General features: G+C 38.1%; 1 protein-coding gene across 2 annotated transcripts in view; it reads left to right on the forward strand.

Moving 5' to 3' along the window:
• TMEM163 (transmembrane protein 163) overlaps nt 1-21,890 on the forward strand; it is a 101,419-nt gene that overhangs the window by 41,935 nt on the left and 37,594 nt on the right. For both annotated transcript variants that reach the window (XM_086465896.1, XM_086465897.1), the window contains exons 3-4: nt 17,440-17,483; nt 18,627-18,718. In XM_086465896.1, coding sequence (XP_086322022.1) covers nt 17,440-17,483; nt 18,627-18,718 — 136 coding nt within the window. The remainder of the gene's footprint in view (nt 1-17,439; nt 17,484-18,626; nt 18,719-21,890) is intronic.

The raw sequence follows: 21,890 nt of genomic DNA on the forward strand, positions 1-21,890 counted from the left end.
CAGTCGTTATCAGATCTCCGTACAAAAATAACCTGTGCGGTCCCAGTATTGGGCTGGCGCTCTATCATGGTGAGATGAGAGATGGGGCACTGTGAGTGGGCCAGTCCACCATTGAGGAACTCGCTTTGGTCAGTGTGGGTGCAAGCCACAGTCATGGGGAGGATGAGGGGTTTAAGCTAATGGTCAAAATTAAGTCAAAAGTACAAGAAGTGAACACAGGTATTACTTCTAGTCTGGAAATTCGAAGAATATTAAAAGCCATGCCAGTGAGCAAGTGTGTAATTTAGATTGTAAGGTTTGAAACTTGTTGATCTATTTAAACTGAGGCATATGCCCTATAGTGCAGCAGAGTGTGAATCAGGATTGGGTTTATTGTATGTCCAGGCAGCAGTTTGTCGTTTTGTTTCTGTTATGGCTTACGACAAAGGAAATTCCAAAAAAGTCCTTTATACAAAAGAACAGGTGGTTTTGTAATATGTTCCTAGGAAGACAACGCATGTGAAGAAAACAAATGCAAAAAAGCAAAAAAGTTTCTTTAGCGTTTATGATTTAGGCTTTTATCCTTTCCTCCCTCCGAATTTTCCCCGTTGCAATTGAGATCTTGCATGGTTTTGATTACCTCAGTTTGGAGTGCCTGTAGGAAATGTACTATCATTCCAAGAGGTAGTTCATATGCCAGACTTTTGGATAACATGGCTGGGAGTGGGATCCCTCTTGGATCTTTTGTACAGTCTTGTGGCTGGTAACTCATTGTGCAGTGTAGTACTATGTGCCATGGCAGAGAAAGTGGGCTTGTTGTAGTCTAGCCGATGACTGATCTTGAACCATAACTCTTATTTTTCTGTTGTGTATTTATAAAAGATGCTAAGGAGGCTAGAAATAAATAATTATTTTCTTTGAAAATATGAGCCTATAAATGTATGTATAGCATAAAGACTGGCTTCTGTACCATAAGAGCTTTCTGGCACAGAGGAAATTTTATTTGCCTTAACCTATTGCAAATCCATTTTACAAATATTATTAGGGCTCACTGTCTATAATATATATGCACAGAATGATCACTTCCTTTCGTGCACAAAGATACACTCACTCCTTGCTGCAGAAGAAATGTCAGAGTTGTTCTGAAGCCCTTTCAAGACTTGCTGTGTGTACTGTGACTAATCTCATGGTTTCCATCTAAAGCAGCCATGCCATTCCTACATCCTACCCCAGAGGACCCTCAGCTCTAGCTCTGGATTAGTCTTTTTTCCCTGGCTGTTCATTTCAATTGCCTTTTTTTTTTTTTCATTCTTTGGTAGAATGAAGAAGTATTTGGCAGGCTATATTTTAAAAGATAGTGTACAAAAGGAAGTTAGGTTATTAAGATATTTGAGAAGCTGTTACAAATTCTCGTTTGAAGAAAGGTTATTGTCTTTCCAGCATTTAAAAAATATATTTGCAAAATAATGTTTTCAATTGTAAGTATTCTTTTATTCAGCAGCATCATTGATCAAGTTATCTCAATAACTTCCACGGAAATTTTTGGACTTCTTTACTGCACTCTGTTCAAAATGGGAAATTTGTAAATTTAGGCTGTTCCGAATACAGTCAATTATATGAAGGCTAGATAATCAAGTGGTATGAATAAATAAGTGTGTCTGAAGAATGTGGTGTAAACTTACATAGTCTGAGACTCTGGACTCTTACATCCTATGTATGCAGTCAAGTTACTTTGAAATATACTGCGAGGTGAATTTATCGTGAACTCATGGTAATTGTCTTTGCACAGTCAATAAAAAGTTGCTTGCTCTTTCCACTTTCCAAATGTAAGCTACTCTTCTCATACCATATTATTTAATGTAGTAATATAGTCTACTTGTTTGAATGTTGCAATAATATCTTCTGACTTGAGAGCTGACCTGCTTGGAAGTAGAGTGAGAATACTTGTTCTACTCTTCTATAACACTGAACACCGCTACAAAGATGTCTGAAGTTTATGCTTGTACACATTAATTTCAGATAATTTACTTTAGTTTTACACTGCTGATTTTATTCTTGATTTTCTCTTAAAGTGGCTGAATGAACTTGCTGAAATTTCTTTTTTCTTTGCTGTGAAGCATACCTGACATCGTAATGTGGCTCTGACCACTAGGCAGCTGGAAAGAAACGATGAGTAAGAGCAGTTCAGGGAAAACAACACAATAACTTGTAAATTTTAGAGGGTGTCTTCCCTGGAAGGAAGGCTGAGAAGTCATCGAAAGCAGTGAATAAATTAACATAATTAGAGCTGTAATTGAATATGAAACACCTATTTTGGCTTGGAAGGCTTTGTAAAAGGAACATCTTTTCTTCAGTAGGCAGCAGGCAGCTGAAATCACTGGGGGCAGCAGTGTTTGCGTCATTGAGGGACTCAAGCTGATGCTGTATTGGTGCATCAGGCCAAGAAAGTTCAAAGCCTTTCCTCACCAAGGAAGGAAAGCAGGAAGTCCAGCACAGCGGGAATAACGAGCAAGACATCTTTGGCCGGTATGAAATGCTACAGTAGTGTTACAGTTCTCAGTCATCACAAAACCTACTGCTTCTAGTAAGTTAATCTCAGATTCAAGGATCAGGATGGGGGACTACAAATTCAGACCACTGGATTTTTTAAACACAAGTCCAGCATTCTGGTGTGAGTAATTCTAGGTTTCTGCTTTTATAAATAAGCAAGTATTCTAAACATGATTTACAAATGAAAAAAAAAAACCAACAAAAACACACACACACGCAAAAATCATCACTTCATGGATGGAACCAGAGACTTGCTAGGTGCTAGCTGATCTCTAAAAGCAGGGCAGACGAGGATCTAAGAATGATAAAAATGTGTGTGTTTGGATTTTTACTTTCAAAATTTTTAAAACTGTTGGCATCATGATTGTGTAAGACATGTTAATCCTTTTAAAGTTAGCTCCATTTTCAGGAGTGCTACTGGCAGAAAACTTGAGACTGGATTTTCAGAGACTATACGTATCATTTTAGAAAAATTTAGTCAGGGTATTTTAGATATCTATGGATTTTTGGTGCTTAGGGTCTTCCACTGAAAAGTAATTTTGATTGCAAGTCAGGTACATGTCAGCTCTGCTTTAAACATTCCCTGTATACTGAAACAGAAGATTTCTTCTTAGTTTTGAAGCTGTTTCATGCTCATAATAAGCCTCCATAACGGAAAAAAAGAAAAAACCAAATAGAGCAGCAGCCCTTTGTATGTTAAAAGAAGAGGTGTATGCTGCTTGACATACAGGTTTTATCCTGGGAATATGTTTCTAACACTTTTTTCAAGAGCTTGCTTGGAGTAGTTGTGCTTGGAACACAAAAAATTAATTGATGTAGTTTGAGTTTTATTGACATGATGACATGTTGTAAATAGCAATGTAAAACTTTGTAATATCCTCCTGTCTTATCATCACATTTTTTCTGGTGTTCCCTGGACTATTTTTTGTCCAAACAAATTAAGCTCATCTCGTAGAGACAGGATTGGAAGTTTTCTGTTACTTTGATCAGAATTAGCAGTAGATATGTCAAGCCAATTACTCTAAAATTGGACAGAGGCAAACTAGTGTGGTATGTCAATCATTTGCTGTTTTTTCTTTTAGTTTTAGAATGCTGCATCCTTCAGGGAAGCTGTTACAATCTTCCTGGTCTTGTGAATCACTGGGTAGGGTTTCTTGCTGCTACCCATTGTCAAGGCTGTGCAACTGGAAGAAAACTGTAACAGTTTTTAAATGTTTTTATTAGAAAATCAGCATTACATATTTCCAAGAAGGTTTATCTAGAATTATTGCATTAAAAACCTATTACCAAAGCTTAATTAAAAAGCACAGAACAAGGGAAATTTGTTACTAAGACTCACATTTTGTTGGAATTTTGGCTTAATGACTTAGAGTCTACAGCTAACTTAATATATTGGGTTTGCTTTTGACTTGTTTACTAAGCCTGACTGCAGTGCTATTTTATGTGTACAGTGTGTCTGTGTCATCTCCATATTACAACACTGAAGTAGGATTGATGACAGGCTTCTTTATTGCAGCCCTTAGCAGTAGATTGTTAAGATTAGCACATTGTCTGAAGAAGAGATTTGTCCAAAGGGCTTGCAATTTCTTCCTGCAGTAAAGTTCAACAGGGAGCTATCAGACAGCTGCTTTCCTCCCTGGAAGATTTGTTTATATTTCAGCCTAGAAAGATAAAAAGATAACACAGAAGATTTCCTTTTATGTTTTATTTTTTTTTTCTTCTTTCTGACTTTTGATTTATTTAGCAGAGTTGTCTGTGTTCAGAACTTGGATGTTTAATTAAATTTGCATGAGTGGATTTTTATTGCTTGGTGATCCATGTTAAAGGAACATTAATAATCCTGTTGCCTACATTTAGCCCATATCTGAGCCTATACTATAACAGTTGCTCTATCACCCAATGACCCCTCACCAGTCAGGAGGAGGAATCAGGAAAAGGAGAGGAGACCTGCAGGTCGAAGTGAAAACAGATGTAATGAAACAGCACTAATACCAACAAAGGTACACAGTCATACTTGGCCAAATGAACACACAGCAGTCACAGTCAACAGGAGAGCAGTCCTCAGGAGCAGGGAGAAACCAGAGGAGGAACAGGAAGAGCAGGAACCCCCCAGGAGCTCCTTCTCCTCAGCAAACCTTCCCCCTTTACAATGCCCATGCCATGATGGGATGGGCTACCCCTGTAGCTCACTCAGGTCAGCTGCCCTGGCTGACTCAAACTGCTAACGGCCTGCCCAGCATGGCTGGGCTGGGATTCTGTCCCAGCCAAACCGGGACACCAGTTCAGACTTTAAGATTACTTCACAGTCTAGCAGCTGTATGAGAAGCAAGAGTCTGCTATCTTTTAGTTGTTGAGCCGAAATCCTGCTAACAAAAGATGCAAAATATTTCTTAGTTGAAAAAGCATGGGCAAAGAAGGTCTAGCAAAGTAAGAGTCTTCTGGACTTGTGCACTTTAAAGTGTGTTTGGGAATAGCAAAAATAAAATTATTATTCAAGAATGAACCAAGATGCCTTCCATTGAAGACAATGCTAAAATGAAACTAAGAGTGGATAGCTTTTGTAGACTAAGAGTGGAAGGGAGTGCCTATCTTAAAGATTTATACTTGTATGGCTTCCTACCCTCTCTTTTGGGCTTGCAAAATGGCCTTTGTTAAGAAGCAGTCAGCAAATACCATTTCCTCTGTGCTTAGAGAACTCAAATAAATGGCTTCATACATATTAGATCCTAGTTTTATCACTATTTTGTGAGCAAACCTCTCTTGTCTCTCAGCCCTGCTGACTTGGGTGGAAGTCAGTATGTTCATGAGTTTGCTTGCACATAGTGAATAGCAATATATAAACTTGCAGTTTCCTCTCTTCTTTATCAGTACGTTTTACTTGCAGTTCCCTGAACTATTTACCTTATTTGTGCAAATAAAATAGTCTCTCTTAATAGAGATAGGAATGTAAGTTAAATGCCACTTTGATAGAGCCCGTAATACAATATTCTGAAACAGGTGATAAAGTCTGCCTGTTGGTCTAACGGAATAAACAACAAAGTAACATTTTCGATCCTCTCTTGCTTTCCAGCTGTCTGACCATAGAAATGAGTTCATAGTGTAAGAATCTAGGTGATAAACTGCCACAAACTATCTGAAACTACAGTAAATGTGAATAAATGTTGATAGGACGGTATTGAAATAAAATTAAATTATGAAAATACTTGCTGATTCAGAACTACCATAGCTATCTGGGCATTTGTTAGGTTTATTAGCAAAACTGAACAGTAAACTTTAGTGTAAAATTATGACAATTTACCTTCCATTCAAAAATGAATATTGCTTTATTCCAACATAATTCTTGCATATTTGAATTTTAGTGCTTTCTCAAATATGCCACATACAGGAATTCTTGAATATACAGACCAGTAAAGGGACTGCAAGTGATTTTGCATTTTAAAAACTTTTAAGAGTGTGGGGATGCCGCTGTGAGAGTTTTACAAGTTTAAGATGTTAAAGGGAAGGCACTGAGCTCTTCACTTGTTAGAACTGAAGACTGAATGGAAGGATGCAATGGGGTGGGAATTAGCTCATTTCCTGTCTAGTGGTGCAGAGGGGTGTCCTGAGCATGACCGCTCTGCGCCTCACGTTCACCTCTGGAACAGCCTTCAGGCTCCTACGCACTAAAACGGGCTGTGTGTCCACAGCTGGAGAAGTTTACTTGGATCTCCTCTCCCACAGTCAGCTGAGGTATCCAAAACTTTTTACACCAAAAGGCACCTTTAAATTGGAATTCTGTTTTTAAAATGTGTATGTAAGGCCAGGTTTTAAAGTTTCTCCCCTAATTCACTGTGGTGTCTGGGATGGTTTGCATTCTTAGTCTCACTTTCTAAAAGCAAAATCTCTGAAATATTGCTCTGTATTCTGGCAGCTTGCTTAATTGTATTTGGCAGCTTGTTTTGGTTCTGGAGCAGCTCAGTAGCCATCTAATTAAAATGGGGGGTACTGTGACGTGTGTATTGTCTCTGAAATTGATAGGGATGATGAAAAAGGCTGTGTAAATAATCAATTTTCAACAACCAAAGCTTTTCAGTTCAAATCTTTGCTAGTTTTCCTATTTCTAAGGTCATTAAAATGCTCAGAGAACAAACATTTAATATGAGACTAAATGTCATGAGGGTCAATTTCTTCTGGTCTTGTCTTCACACACTGTGTTCCATTCTTTGCATATTCAGGAAAGCCATGCACAGAGAAATTAACATAAGCCTCCAGTTTTCTCTCTCTGTTTTTTTTTTTTTTTTTTTTTCCATATGATACAGAAAAGCTGTCAATCTTTGCATTATTACGTTCCTCTCTTGTGTTGTTCCCACTGCTGGCACAGGGACATAGTTGTGCCGTTAGTCATTGCCTGGTGTCGGAAGTGCTGGGGAAGGCACCGACCCATGTCTAGAGAACAGCTGGTTCCAGAGAAGCAGCCTGCTGTACCACTGCGTGGGGAGACCTGCGATGGGTCATGCTCTGTGCCCTCCGGCTTCCAGGTTACAGTGGCCACTCCTTGTCCCAGGATCCATTGAACCAGGGTCAGGCGTGGATGTGCTCCAGCCATGGTAGCCATCTTAGATTTCTAAGTCACAAATGTGTATATGCAGAGAATTTATTCTAATTCTGTTTATCTTCCTCAAGAACAGAACTGCAGGACTTAACCACCTGTTAGTTGAGGGAGGAACCAGACAAAAATACCAAGGAAAGTGACAAGCAAATATCTTCTGTTGTTACCTTCATTCCTTCTGACAGATTTCCTGTTGCGTTTGTGTGATTTTGCAAAAAAAAAAAAAAAAAAGGACACAGATACATCGTTATACTAGAAGTTCTTTAAAAAACCCACAACTATCAGCCTGTCTATATGTTCTCATTCACCTGAGTTTGAATGTAACTTTTAATAGCTCTTTCTCAGAATTACTTTGGGTGTCATCATTATTGAGTGTCCAACTGACAATTTTGTGTGGACTTATTTTTATGTGTTCCAAATTCAGAACATTTCAAAGGTATCTCAAACAAAGCATGCTCAAAATAGTCAACTTTTGCTGTATGGGTCTCAATGCATTTGTGTTCTAGAGATTTCAGCAGGACAAAAATGAGCTTGTAATAACCCGTTGATGGGGTGCACTAGTCACCTCAGTTTCAATAATTATAATTGCATTACACTAATGCAATTTAAAGGGAAATACAAAATTATTTTCAATATTAATATTTTTTCAGCATTTGATACGCTTTTGAAGTATGTCTGTGTTTTTGTATAAAAGAAAGTCTGCTTGGATTTTCAGAAGTCTGTTGAAATACTTCAAGTATAAAAATAGAGTATCTTACAACTGTTAAGCTGTGGGAATGCCATAAAGATCATGCAGATCAATTCTAATTGGGTTACCATTTTCTGTAGTTCCAGTTTGCGTTTCTAAAAGTTAAGGCAATGCTTTGAGAATGTGAAATATCATAAAAGGCAGATCACAGTACTAACCAGCTTATTCAAATAGATAAGATATTCATGGTGCCTGCTGTCACTCTTTGCAGAATTACTAGATGCTTCCATATGGTAAAATCATTTTCCCTGTGTATAAAATCCTGAAGCATGGAAGCACTTTTGTCCCATTTTATAGATAAGAACCCTATAAAAGGGAGTGTTTAAGGATTTTGTGCAAGTGGCTTAGTAAGACAGTGTGATGTGTGAGACTGTGCCAACCACCCGGACCTAGCTGCCTTTTCAAGCAGTTAGACTCTCTCTTCAGAGTCCAGTTGTTCTCGCTATAAACTTATTCTGGATCTCTGATCTTCATATGTCTCCTAAGATCCCTGATCCAGTTCTGTTTCCTTATTTCTACAATAGGGAGACTACTGTAATTGGTTGGTTTGATTTCTTTTTTGAGGTAACTGTAAGTATAGTTATGTGTCTATAATGACCTAAAAAAAATATAACTCTCTCTCCATACATACTGTTTGAAAAAGTTAAAATCCATAAAGAAAATAAATTCTAATTTATTTGGAAAACTTTCTATGGTAAATACAAAATTTTGCAGTTCATTGCTGCATCCATTGAGCTGCTTAAAATTTTACTGAAATTCTATGAGAAAAAAAGGCCTTTGATCAAAAATTTGGATGTTGATGTTCACATTAACTCCAGTGAAAATAATATTATCTGGCAGGTCTGTGTTTGTTTATAACTAGAAACTTCACCTCTGTTGTATTGTGGATAGCAGATACTAAGAAAGTGTTCTTACAGTTAACGTGGAAAACTGCGCATTTAGCCAGTGCTTTCGTGCTGGTTTTAAATGCTTATTATGGCTAAAATGTGTTTCTTTTCTCTAATTTTTAATAACACCAGGAAGAATCCAGCTTGAGTAGACTTAAACCACAGATAGATTTTTTTTTTTTCTTATCTTATTCAAAAACTATATTTAAGGTCTGGGATAGTTGGAATACTTCTAGAAAGAAATATGATATGTGGCAAAGCTAACTAAATCCTCTCTTGATCTAAATCCTCCATGTTGCACTTCAGTCAGCCAATTTATATAAAGCAGAGGTTATACTGTAGTACGATTCCAGGTATTTAAAGCTGTGTTATGTTTGTCTGCCAGTGTGAGGATTTTTGAACCTGAAATATAAACCAATGAAATACTATTTGTGTGCATCATAAGGCTGGTGGTTTGAATCTTCGCAGCATGCCGAGAATTAGGTTTTACTATGTTGGGCAATTATTTATGTTCCTTAGAAGTGCTTTGAAACTGGACTTGCTTGTCTTTTTAGCAGCAGCATTGATAATTTGTTTTAGTGCTCTTAATGTCTGATACACCACAACTCTTGAAAATACGATTCACAATCAAGTCAAGTTTAAAATAGTAGCATAAAAATAAGGAAAAAATAAATGAAAAGAGATGCTGAATCTGGAGTTTGGCATTTGGACATTTCTGATATGTTTTATTTAGTCTACATTTGGCAAACTTCCAAGTTAAGCATCTTTTTAAAATTAAACCACCATACTGCTTCTTTAGAGTGGAGACAAATAACCTTGTCCAGGGTGGGGGGGATGCAGTTCTCACTGGTTATGTTCTTTTAAATGTACTTGTGTTCTTAAAAAAAAAAAAAAAAAAAAAAAGCCGCTAATTAACAACCATTTTTTTATATAGACACCAATACATAGTAGAATACATTGCACAACTGATATTCCTATATTCATTGTTGGTTGTGCTGCTGTTAGCCTGAATCCTTGCCTGTAAATTCTGCCTTAATACATGTGAGCTGTAGCTTGCGTACGGTATCATTCTTTAATTGTCTTTTTCAAAGGATCTCTCCATCTTCCTAATGTGACCACAGGACAGGAACTTACAAGAACCTGAGAACAGTGGCAGTATTTCAGCTCTTTTATTAACAATTGAAAACCTTCAGTGACTGGTAAAATTTAGCTTATGTCCAAGCTGTTACAGGTTTGGGGATACATGTATAAAATACAGTTTGCTGGATCTCTATGAAGCTTCCAGAAACCCATTTGAGTCAGATAAGCATTTACAAACATTCACCTCAGTCTTCTGGCGTATTCTGTTAACTGAAGTAAAACCTGCTTTAAAGCAACTGGCCAGACTCCCAAGAATAAATTATTTATGCTGTGTAGAACCTGGATACTTCTCTGTGAGCTTTGCCTCCAGTCAGTAAAGCACAAAAGGTGGGAGAAATTTTGCCTTTGGAGAGTCTCCTAGGTCATTAAATCTAGATAACCTTCATTTGGATACAGCGAGTTACAAATCTTGGCTGCAGGGCTTGAGAAACAACTGTTGAGTGTGTCTGGTATCACTCAATGTTTCTGGTCATTTGTGGCTTTTTTAGCCAAGATACCACACATTCCTTGTCCCTCTCCAGGGCCAAACTGCTTCCTTTGGTTTTGGAAGCTAGTTTCAGGCTAGAAATTGCAAAGCCTGTTGACTGTAGATATAAGCCGCGAAAGCTTCCCTGGTAAATGTGCAGTTAACAGGCATTTGCAACATTCTAGACCGTTTCAGTTGTCATATTTGGAGTTGGGGCATCAATAATACATAGTTTCATGAAAAGACAATGTGTTTTAATGTCATTGCACTGAGTTATTTTGGGTGATTCAAGTGACCCGATTTGAAATATAACAGATTAAACTATGCATCTGTATATTCAATTGCAGAGAGTTTGCACCATGCACCCAAAACATAAACCTTCAAGCTTTGTTACTCTTTTTCTTAAATGCAAACGTATGCATTTAGTATCCCGATAAAGCTCCACTGGAGCTGTAACATATGGGCCCTCTTTTAGTTCCTGCCCCCTGGAAAGCCAAAACTAAACAAAAATATCACTCCTTTTCTCCGATTTATTTCTGTTCTTTTTTTTTTGAGCTGATCTTCTTTGGAACCAGAAGGTTGGCAACTGAGAAAGGAAGCACGAGCGTGTGTGAAGCAGTGGGATGCTGGACAGGAGGGGTTCTGCTTTCTCCCAGAGCAGCAGTGCAGCGCACTGCTCTGCCCGGTGCTTACGCATACTGTAATGTTACCCCTGCATGGACTTTGGAGCAACCCTGGAAATCACTGTTAACTCTGCCCTATTGGAGTTCCCTGCTTTCTGGTTTTACAAAAAAACCTTTCCCTAAATAAATGTTTTCTCGTATTCATCTCCAGCTATGCTGGAAGGAGCGACATACAAAATGGGCTGCTTTGGTATATTTGACTGACCATTTTTTAGTGTTACCCTCACTGAGGGGTGGCAGTGAAGGCTTGTTGTATATAGAAGATATTTCAGCAGCTGTTAAAGAGAGCTCAGGCATTTTTTTTTTTCTGAAATGATGAACAGATTTACCTTCAGGGTGTGTGTGTTTCTATCACTCAGTGTTTGCTTGTTTTTTATATTACTGGTATGCTCTTGGGGACTGTCTATTGTGTGTTGTAGAGAAAGCTGGTTCACTGTTTTCTCCACGTGGATTACTTCATCATTCAATAAATTTTACCTTATTTTTTGTAGTAGGATTGTTCCTTAGTTCAGGATTGTTCAGAACTTGGTTGCCTGCTCTGTTCTAGTCATTTGTGGGACGTACCAATGGAGGCATGGGTGCTCTTTCGGCAGTAAATGGGAAGATGAAAGCAAATTAAACAGGAGTGAATCAGGAGATGAAATAAGTTTTAGGACTGGACTGCTTTGCTGTGCTTTGAGATTGCTACTGTTGGTGAGCACCATGGTATGATGAATAGTCAGTCTGGGAAAACTACATACATGCTGCCTTCATGAAAGCCAATACTCTGAATATTTAACTCCTGAAATGAAGGTCTTCTGATCTTTTACTGTGAGGCACTGGTGCAGCCACAAGACAAATAAAATCAGAAAACATGTAACAAGGGAATTAAGGGAGAATAGAAGCTTAATTCTCTGTAAGAACCACAAAAAAAAAAAAGTTTTTAAAAAATTCAGAAATTGAAACATTGAAAAATGGATGATTTAAGACAGGAAATCCTGAAGTCAGAGATGATAATAATGATAAAATTTTTTTTGCTAACCAGTCAGCAAACTGTAAAGAATTGTTTGGAAAACTTTTGCACGGAGCCCTGAAATTCTATTGTTTCTGCAATAAGAAATAAGGAAAATCTTCAACTAGATACATGCTGTTGTAATTCACTGAAGTAAATGAGGTTATGGAATTTTGCAGCTGTTAAATATTTGACCACTGTAATAGATGAAAACAAACAAACAAAAAATATTAACTAAGTAATAGGCAAGGAAAGAAAGATATTCTTGGAAAGCTTTACCACAAAAAATAGCAGAATTTGTTACTAGACTGAATCTGCAAAGATTTATAGGATACCTTGAGGATATTTTTTTTGTTATGGAAAAAGTAAAGTAAATTGTTATTAAGTAGTAGAGTCACTTGTTTATGTCAAGGATCTTAGTCCTTTATAAAAATGAAGTAAAAGGTAAAGCTGGTTAATAATTTTAGTGGGTTTGACTTCCTTTTTGAAGGAAGGGAGCAGCAAATCCTAGTTTCCTTAGCCTTGTTGCTTTTGCACACTTTTGGAAACTCCAGCCCTGCCTGTAGTCCAGGGGATAGCAGAGAAAGACTGGAAGATACAGTCGCTGCTCTGAAGTGCGTAGAATTTGTACAGAAAACAAATTCAGAAATTGGAAAAACAAACAGCTCAAGAAGAGTAGTTTCTTGACCTAAAAGTCATGCCCCAGGCAGTGGCAGGGCTGAGGACCTGCTGTCTGGTGCCGTTAGAGCCCTGCTCACTAAGTCACGTCCCACAGCTGAGGCTTCTGCAAGCACAGAAGTGTCCTGGTACTCTGCTGCAGTTCATGCTGCACTTTGTCACTGTGACACCTTTCAGGCAGGTGGGAAAATGAACTCTCTTAGGGACTTCTTTACAAATTGGTCATAAATCTGAATGAGATCAAGATCCAGGTTTAATGTACATTAAATTTATGCTTCCACTTGGTAGGTAGATACATACATAACAGTAGAATGGTATTGCCCAGAAATAAGAATCTTTACCATGTTGATGCAATTATAAACTGGGAAAATGAGCTGAAGATTTTATATAGATAGGGTTGGTACAGTTTTGCCAATGACTTTGGGGTGGAAGTATGGGTGTAGGAGCATGACAGCACTGATGGATAGCACTGGATCTGCCCGTGTAGATTAGATGTCTGGCAGACTTGTATCTGAGGTATAGGATGTGTAGCAGCCATTTGTAACTACTCTGCTGACTGCAGAAATTTAGGGCATGTGCATAAAAATCCTTAAATCTTGCTCTACCAGAATGTCAGGGAGGGGAGAAGGTGCCTGGGGAAATGTACGTGTACCTTTTGGTCCTGGCCGCGAGTGTTTTTTACAAGTATTAACAGTGTCAAAATCATGTCGTCTTTGCCTTCAGTTGTTGTGAGGGAATTTTAGAAAGTATTACTCATTTGGTTTTCTCAGCTTGGAGTGGATTTATTTTGAAATATTTATTGTAATATTAGTTTTTGATGTTTTACCAACACTGGGCAATGAAAACAGATTATATTTCAGTTTCACTTCTGATTCAGCACAACTTCCAGTTCCTCTTGCTTCTGACTTTGTACAACCTGCAAGATATGCATGGTAATGTATATAGAAATAAACCACTTTCAGTGATGTTCGAATTGCCTACCTGATTTCTGCTAAGTGCAGGTCATGTGCTTCGAAGCCATGGTATTTTATGTGCTGGCATCCAGGTGTGTCTTTCAAAAAGACTAATTTCAGAGGAGATATGATGGAATGAAGCTGCAGAGGAGCTTCCTAAAAATAGTTTTCCCCTCTGAGCAGGTAAGAGGAGACTTTTATGACAGATGGAGGAGCTGTTTGTACGTACCATCTCTTGTTTGTAGCCAGGTTCATCCCAAAGAATTCTGTTTGGGAGAACTGGAGGCAGAGTTGATTTCCTGTCCTATTTCTTGCCTCCTGTGTTTGTTCAAAGAGGTACCAGGCTGCTCTCCCAATGCAGAGAGGCAATGAGAGGCCCAGGGTCGTGGTGAGGTCCTGCCTCTCCAGGAACGTGTTTTAGGTGGATTAAACCTGGCAAAGGCTGGTGGGAGACGAGGTGGTTGAAGAGTTAAATTGGAATGATTTTGTAGGCTTAGGGCCCTAATCATACGATTTTTCTGAGGCACATGGAAATGAATAAACCCCTTATTTTGTTGAGAGTAGAATGTGTGTGGGAAATGGGGTATTCTTCTTTATTTGGAATCACTTTGGAAAGAGTGAAGGAATTACAGCAAAATCTGACCTATGGGTTGGCAGACTTCACAAACTGATGTTGCTGTGCAGGTGGAGGCAGTGGTAGATTTGTGGCTTACTGTGCTGGCTCTATTTTTAGTTTCTGACTGCTTGCAAGTTCCGTTTACAAATGTCAGGAAAATGCATTAGGATTATCTGCTTTATTGTAGAGGTAATAAAATGCTGTCCAATTTAGCCAGTAAAAGAACTAAAAGCAGGCTCCCACTGTCATGGCAGTGTAGCTGCTAAATGTATAGAGTGGCTCCACAGGATTTTGAAGCTGCCTGCTCTGTTCTTTCCTCATTGTTTGTTTCCCACCATTGTATTGATTCAATATGGAGATTAGGAATCGCTGGGTTGTTTTTTTTTCTTACATCAGAGGCTCATCTGGGAATAACTGAAAATGTGTGTTGAGAAGGAAGGTGAGGGTTCAGCAGAAGCTCCATTCCTGCAGTGTCATACATTGCTCCTGGAGCACAGCGGTGATACTGAAGGCATAAGGACCACTGGTTATTCCTTTGCCCAGGGGTCTCAAGTTCTTGGATGCTAAGAAGTACTTCCCTAAAAGTCCTTTCAAGCTTCAGTGCCTAGGATGGGAACCAGTCATTGTCTTTAGAGGATGTGGTCAGTCTGTGGCAACCTGTGTTGGTAGATACCCTGTAAGCCAGTATTACCGTTGCTTTCTCTGCCATAGAGCCTAGGTCATGGACAAACATCCCATTTAAGCTGAGGTGACTTGCTGGTGAGCTCTATGACTGTGCTTACCAGCTAGAAGTATTAATGTGCTTAAGTCAGGGCTGAAGGTGCTTTCAGATTGATTGCTATTGAAAGAAAGATAAGTGGGTTGTTTTTCCCATTAGAAGACCAGTATGTAAATAAATAATATAAAAATGTATCTTTCCAGTGCTTAAATGGTCATTACTGCTCTTACTATGGCCTTTTACCACTACAAGTTAGTATTATATGGTACCAGTCCTTGAAAAGTCTTTCCTCCAGTTGTATTCACTAGCCAGCAAAAAGTTTTAAGCAGACTTGTGACACTGTTAGTTAATATTTGGTTTTCATTGCTGTTTTAGACAGCTCAGGCCAAACAAATTGTGTGTTAGGGCTGTGGATATTCACTGTGGTAGAATACATAAAATTGAAGACAGTTCTCATGCTAAAGACTTATGCTTAAAAATACACCAAATATGTCCCCTAAAGCATTCTTAAGGTGTGGCTATTTGTATGCACTCATCAAAATTCTGTATTAATTTTTAAGGGAACCATAGAGTTAATTTGTTTTAAGTCTGGTTTAGAGTTGGGAAAAAAGCTGGTAATTTAGTAAAAATCGAGGGGCTAATTCCACTACAGAGGCAGGCTAGAAATAGAAGTAAGAGTAAAAGTGTGGCTTTGAATTGCATGATATGAAAGCAGTAATGACAGGAACATTGCCAGTTTATGTGTACCTGTGAATGCCCTTTTTTTTTTTTTTTAATGAAACTTCTGCAGGTTTAGAAACTAAGAAGGCATACAACGAAAATTTGATAGGTAATATATTATTATGAAGTGAAGCACTCAAATTTGCAGCTGGATCACTGCAAGCTTGTGTCAGATTATCAAGTGTAGCTCTTGCCTGGCAAGTCTGACCAAGAAATATAGCCTCTTTTTTCACCTAGGAGATGAAGTATGGGAAATCGTGATTTAACAATGAGAGGGAGATGTAAATCTGTACTAACTGTTTCAATATTCTTCAACTGTTGAGAAAATGGGAATCTGGAAATGAACTTGATTACTTTTCCTTGTGTTTTGGCCAACTGTAATGATAAAGTCCAAACATTTGTGATATCTGGCATGCTCGTGGCCACAGCTAGGTCTTAGACCAGTAAGAAAAGGGTTATTTTTTCCAAGATTTTAATTTCTGTTTATCCAGATAAGTGCCACAGAACTGCAGCTTGCTGTTACAGAAAAGAACAGTCAAACCATAGCGGCTCTGTTCTGCCAAGCTGTTCTAATGAATACTGGAATACTGAAAATTAGATATTGTGTTTGTCAGCTTAAGATTGATGAAATCGTTGATGAGTCTGTTTTTTTTTTCTAGTTTTAGTATTTTTACAAAAGTGTATTCTTCTTAGTCAGTTAGCTGATATCTGCTCATAAAAGAGTAGTAAAATTATTTCTTTTAAGCTTTATTCCAAGCCCTCTTAATATTGGAACTAGAGTGCTGTGCATTTTCTCCAGGGAGCACAGGTTTGGTTAGTCCTGTTCTCACTTGACAGTCTACAAAACACAGCAAGAAGGCTAGAGCTGCTCAGTGCTCGAGAGCTTGACATAGCCGTAGTGTTGCTGTTAGCCAGTGGGAGTTGCAGTTTGATGATGTCCCATCTCGAGGTGATGGCCTCTTCTGTTACTGCCTACTTCTTCCCTCGTGTTCCTCTGGGCTACTGAAAGGTGTTTTTCCTTGCACAGTACCTCCTAGAATTGGGAAATGTGAGATGACAGGATTAGGATACATGGAGTAAAACTATAAAAATGATGGTTTTTTCCTAGATGTTAGCCCATTTTTAAAGCCTTGTTTATGTTTTAGAAGTAGTTTGCAGTCAATATGAAAGCTGGTCAAAATTTTTCCTGCTAATGCTTTTTCCACTGGAAATCACTGATCTGATGGAATTTGAAGCATTTCTTGGGGCTGTGTGTTACCCTTAGGCTTTTTGTCAAAAAGCTGGCAGTCAAAAAGTGTGGATGGGCCTGCAGTTTCCTGTCAGCCAGTTCAGGTGGACTTTTGTGCCCAGTGGGAGCAAAGAGCACTTTCAGACATGTAGTTTTCTGTGAGTTTGAAGTTGTGATTTCAACATGTTTTTACTCAAAACTGCATCTGAAACGCAGCATGTTTCATAAACAGACTGTTTCTGAATGCTGCACTAAGGTCTGCCCCATTATGGTTTTGGAAGAAAGCAAAGCATCCCTCGAGCGAGCTAACCATTTCCTGCAGCACCAGGCCTTTCTTGCAGACTTTTTTTAAGTGTCGGTTGGGTTGTGCTAGTGGAAACTGGGTGAAACTAAGCTCATGTGTTGAAACTAGTTTTGTAGCTCTCGGACAAGACAAAAAGAAAGGCTATAAAAAAGATTTAAAGTGATTCTAAATAATATTTTCTTTCCTTTAGCTGTCTCCGTAATGAGATACAGTGCATCATCATTTGGATTTGCTGTAAGTAGAGATACAATTTAAATGTTCTCTACCATTTTTACCATGGCCTTTTTCTGAACATGAATTACTGTGTTTTTTTCTGATTGTAAGTTCGTTGCAAGGTGTGCAAAGTCAATGATAGATCAGAAAAAATATTGTTGAAATTGTACCTTGGAAATGTTAGTAAAGATACTTTGATTAAATTTCCTCAGTTTCTGACTACTGACTCTTATATTTGAGTTAATATCAATACTTATATCTCATCATTGATAGATATTATCTACCAGATATGGTTTTCTTCTACAAAATCTCTCAGCTTAATCAGGTCTGTTGTTGAACTTGAGCCAAATTCTGAAGTTCTCTTCTGAAACTTTGCGTGACCCTTTTCATATTGAAGTCTAAGGTAACACTCTGATTGGCTTTGGGGTGATCGCTTTCCTCTCTAGTAGCTGCCATGACTTTTCTGATTAGTGGCAGAGCAAAACCTTCCTAATGGCAAGCAAAATGACTCATTTAAAATAATTTGTCTTCTGCTTTCAAATTTGAAAGTTCGATTGACTTCACAGAAAGTTTGACTTAAGGATGAAAGTTCTTGCAGTGGGACAAGACTGGGTTTTGATGTTACCTGACATCACGTCTTCATTAACTGGAAATACAAACATGGCAATTTTGCTGATGAAACAGAATAATATGAAATCTAGATACAATGGAATTTCAAAAAACCTCAGCCTTCTACTGCAGAAAATTAGTGACTTTGCAGGAAAAAGGAATGCTTGATAGGCATTTTCAAACACTTCCTTTTTTTTTTTTTTTTTTTTTAGATTCTTTGCATAAGAATCATATTAGTATTTTAACTCTCGTGTTGCCACAGTGACAGATTGTGCTGTTTTGTTAGTTTTTTTCACTTAACTTCTCCACATGTAATGCACTACAAATAAAAAGTTTTTAATCCCTTGATTGACTTCCTGAGCTCTGAAGTGTATCATTGTGCAATAACACATGGCAAAAATGTGAATATCAATCCAGTAAATATAAATCCTGCTTTCATTAAAATGATTTATTTGAAGCTGCTTTGTGCCTGTGCAGTGGGATAGTAAATGCATTACTGGTAGTACAGAGCACATTTAATGGCCCACAAAACAGGTGACTTTGTATCTCTTTCAGTTTGATGCTACCCTGGATGTTTTGTCATCAGCGATAGTTTTGTGGCGTTACAGCAACGCAGCTGCTGTGCATTCTGCACACAGGGAGTACATGTAAGTACACTTAATTACTTTTGGCTTTGGTAGAAACCTGCAGAGCTTTTGCTGTCAAACTGTGATGCTACAGATTCCAGAGCTTTGACAAAACCCATTTCATCACGTCAGCAAGTATTCTTTCCTTCTGCCAACTTACTGTTTGGTCCCAAACACGCAGCCTTTCCTTCGGCAAACCTCCCTGTGATTGTGATTTTCAGTTTCCTTTTACCCAAGATAGGAAGTGTTAGGGCTATGTGAATTTTTTTTCCTTACAGCATCTGTATCAAATGAACTGTATTTGCAATCTGTAATGGATTTGTAAATCTTTTATTTTGCATCTTATTCCATTATTCTTAGTAGAGTGTGTTTTTAAAATTGATGCTTGTATTATATTTGTGCTTCCCTTAACAAGATTGGTATATGAACCCCTTCTCTTTGAATGTAAATCATTTTAACTGCTAGTGATATTATGAGAAGTTGAGATTATGGGACAAGAAAAGATTGATAAGATTGAGCCTGTATTAGTGATGTGATAGTAGGGTGACACAGTTTATTATAACTGCTGTACGAAGAGAGAGAGACACACCCTTTTTATTACAGAACTGTCACTGTTTTGGTAAGTAACAGTATTGAATACTTCCATGTCTTCTTTATGGAAAAAGTATATGCTTGCAAAGTAAGAATATTTAGTTCTTGCTATATAGATCCTATGGAAAGACAGTCTTTAATTTGCAGTGCAGTATTGCTCATAGTGGAAATTATATTCTGCATTGTTGTGCAGCATTTCTGTTGGCAATGCGTCTGGTAGCTGAGAAGATCAGGTGGAGACTGGCTCACGAATTGTTCCAGCTAGTGCATAAAGATGGCTTTAACCTCCTACTCAAATTTTGGGTACATCTAGGTCGAGAATTGCAGCAGCACGTTTATCTGCTTTGGTTTTGTTCTGTGCTGCGATTGCTAGCAGTATCCCATCTGGCCTGTTTGAAGACAGTTGAACTGTCCCCCGGAGTGGACTACAATTTTACAATAAAGGGGGATAAGGTAGGTTCTCTTCTGAAACACCTCTAATGGAGTCCCTTCTACAAGAAAGGAAGCCTAATGAAACTGAGGTTTTACATAACTGGTAGGATCAAGTCAACAAAACCAAAGCCACACAGAGGAGACTATAACATAGTGCTTTCCTAAAAACTAAGACAACATTAAGCAGTATTTTTACATGCATTAACTTGGGTTCATGCAACATCTTGCCAGCACTGTGAGTTCCTTTCTGGCAGGGCTCCATACATAACAGTTTGGAATAAAAGGCCATAGAAGATTGATAAGTCATTGATTCATAAAAATATATCTAGAAATATGTGATTAAAATTAGTCTTCCTGCACAAATTTGGAGATCTTAACAGACATTTCCACAAAAGCAAGTGGGCGTCCACAGAGATTCCTGTCAACATTCAATTAACATATTTTTTGGAATCTCCTTCTGTTGAGCTTTTTCAAGTGAACTTTGTAAAGTACTTTATAGAGAAAATAAATCCCAATACAAAAGAAGAATCAACATATCCCTATGGCTAAGCCAGTAAAGTGAACAGGCAAAGTAACAAACATATTTTTCTGCTTTTCATGCTCATTTTTAATTTGCTTTCATATAATCCCTTTGCTTTACATAAGGCTAAATTAAATCAATGAATTACTTGCTGTGCCCTGTAGTTGAAGACAGCTAAGGTTACATGATGAGATCGGTACTGGGTGAAAGAATGTTACCATATGCTGGGAATATGAATCACTGGATAGGCAGTCTGGTTATCCCTCCATTTCTAGAATTGACAGAAGAATCATCATAGTACAGACAAGCGAAGGGATGGTTATGTCTCTTAAGGCAATTCTTACTGTGTCAGATTTTTGAGGGAGGAACATTTCTAATTTCCTGTAGTGTTTAATCAATCTCTTGCTTGAAAGACTGCATGTAATTATTTTTCCTCTACAGTGAGAAAACGTTGCATGACTCCTCCTGCCTGCTTGCTTACCTGGTAAATTATCTTTGTATCATATACGCCTATAACTACACCTGGTCTTTCATGGTCCTTGTTTTCTGTGTGCCACTGCGTCAGTGGGGGAGTCTGCTCTCAGACTCCTGGGCAGTTCAGTGCAGAGTCGTGCAGGTGCTTAGGTCATGCTGTGTGTAATTCTGTTTCTGTGTGCCTAGTCATACTTTGCCTCAGTGCAGGAGACTGTGCAAAACTCTGGGCTTCTGCAAAAGCATTACCACTCTTTGCTGGAGTAAGGTGTGCCAGAGTGACTTCAGGTTACTTTATTTATAGGTCTGTCTTTTATTGATATAAGTATTACGTTTGTCTGTGTATCCTAACATATCTGAAAATAACCTGAGCTCCTTGACAAGAGCCAAGTGGAATTGCCAAGTAATTATGTATTGCAAATTTATAAAACTCCCTGTTTCGTAAACTTGACAGCAAGAGATTGATCCAAAATTTATTGAAACCAGTGGAAAGCCTGTCATGGAAGGGCACCATTAGATCCAGTCCTAACTGTTGGATGTCATTGGAAGAGAACATAAAGATAGAATGCAAAACAAAACCCCGGAAAAAGACACAGAGAATACAGTCTGACTCATGAAGTGCTGTGAATTAAATACTTAGAATGAAATGCTAAGATGTAAAAGAACTGCGTAATCTTACTTAACATGTAGCCATATGGAAGTTAGAAATGCAACATTTCATGGGCTGATACTCAGAGTGAACAGTACAAAAACTATTTGCTGTGCCAAGATCTGCTAAGCCGAGCCAATGCATTTCCATTTGACTTCAGGGGAATTGTAGTGCTGAAGCTATCACGAAAATTTGTCCTGCTGAGTTTAACTCAGTTTAATGGGTTTCATTTTCACTAGATTGTTTGATTTCTCTCATCTTCTGGTACAAGACGAGAAGGTACTTTTTCAGTATACATGTGACCAAAGTTATACAATGTGCCTCTTTGTTGATTCTCATGGTGGTTCCCATGTAGTGACTGCAAAATTATTTCAACTTACCTCTGCGATTTGCCCTTCTTGAAAATTCTTTGATAATGATGGCCTGAGAAGCTAAAGGTGGCAGGCTTTTCACGACTCTTACAGATGAGAATTTTTCTTGTCATTGTGAAAAAATGTATCTGGTTATATTCAAGGTATGTTTTCAATTAC

Source organism: Leptosomus discolor, chromosome 5 (genome assembly GCF_034619465.1).
Source record: "Leptosomus discolor isolate bLepDis1 chromosome 5, bLepDis1.hap2, whole genome shotgun sequence".
NCBI classification, from domain to species: Eukaryota; Metazoa; Chordata; class Aves; order Leptosomiformes; family Leptosomidae; genus Leptosomus; species Leptosomus discolor.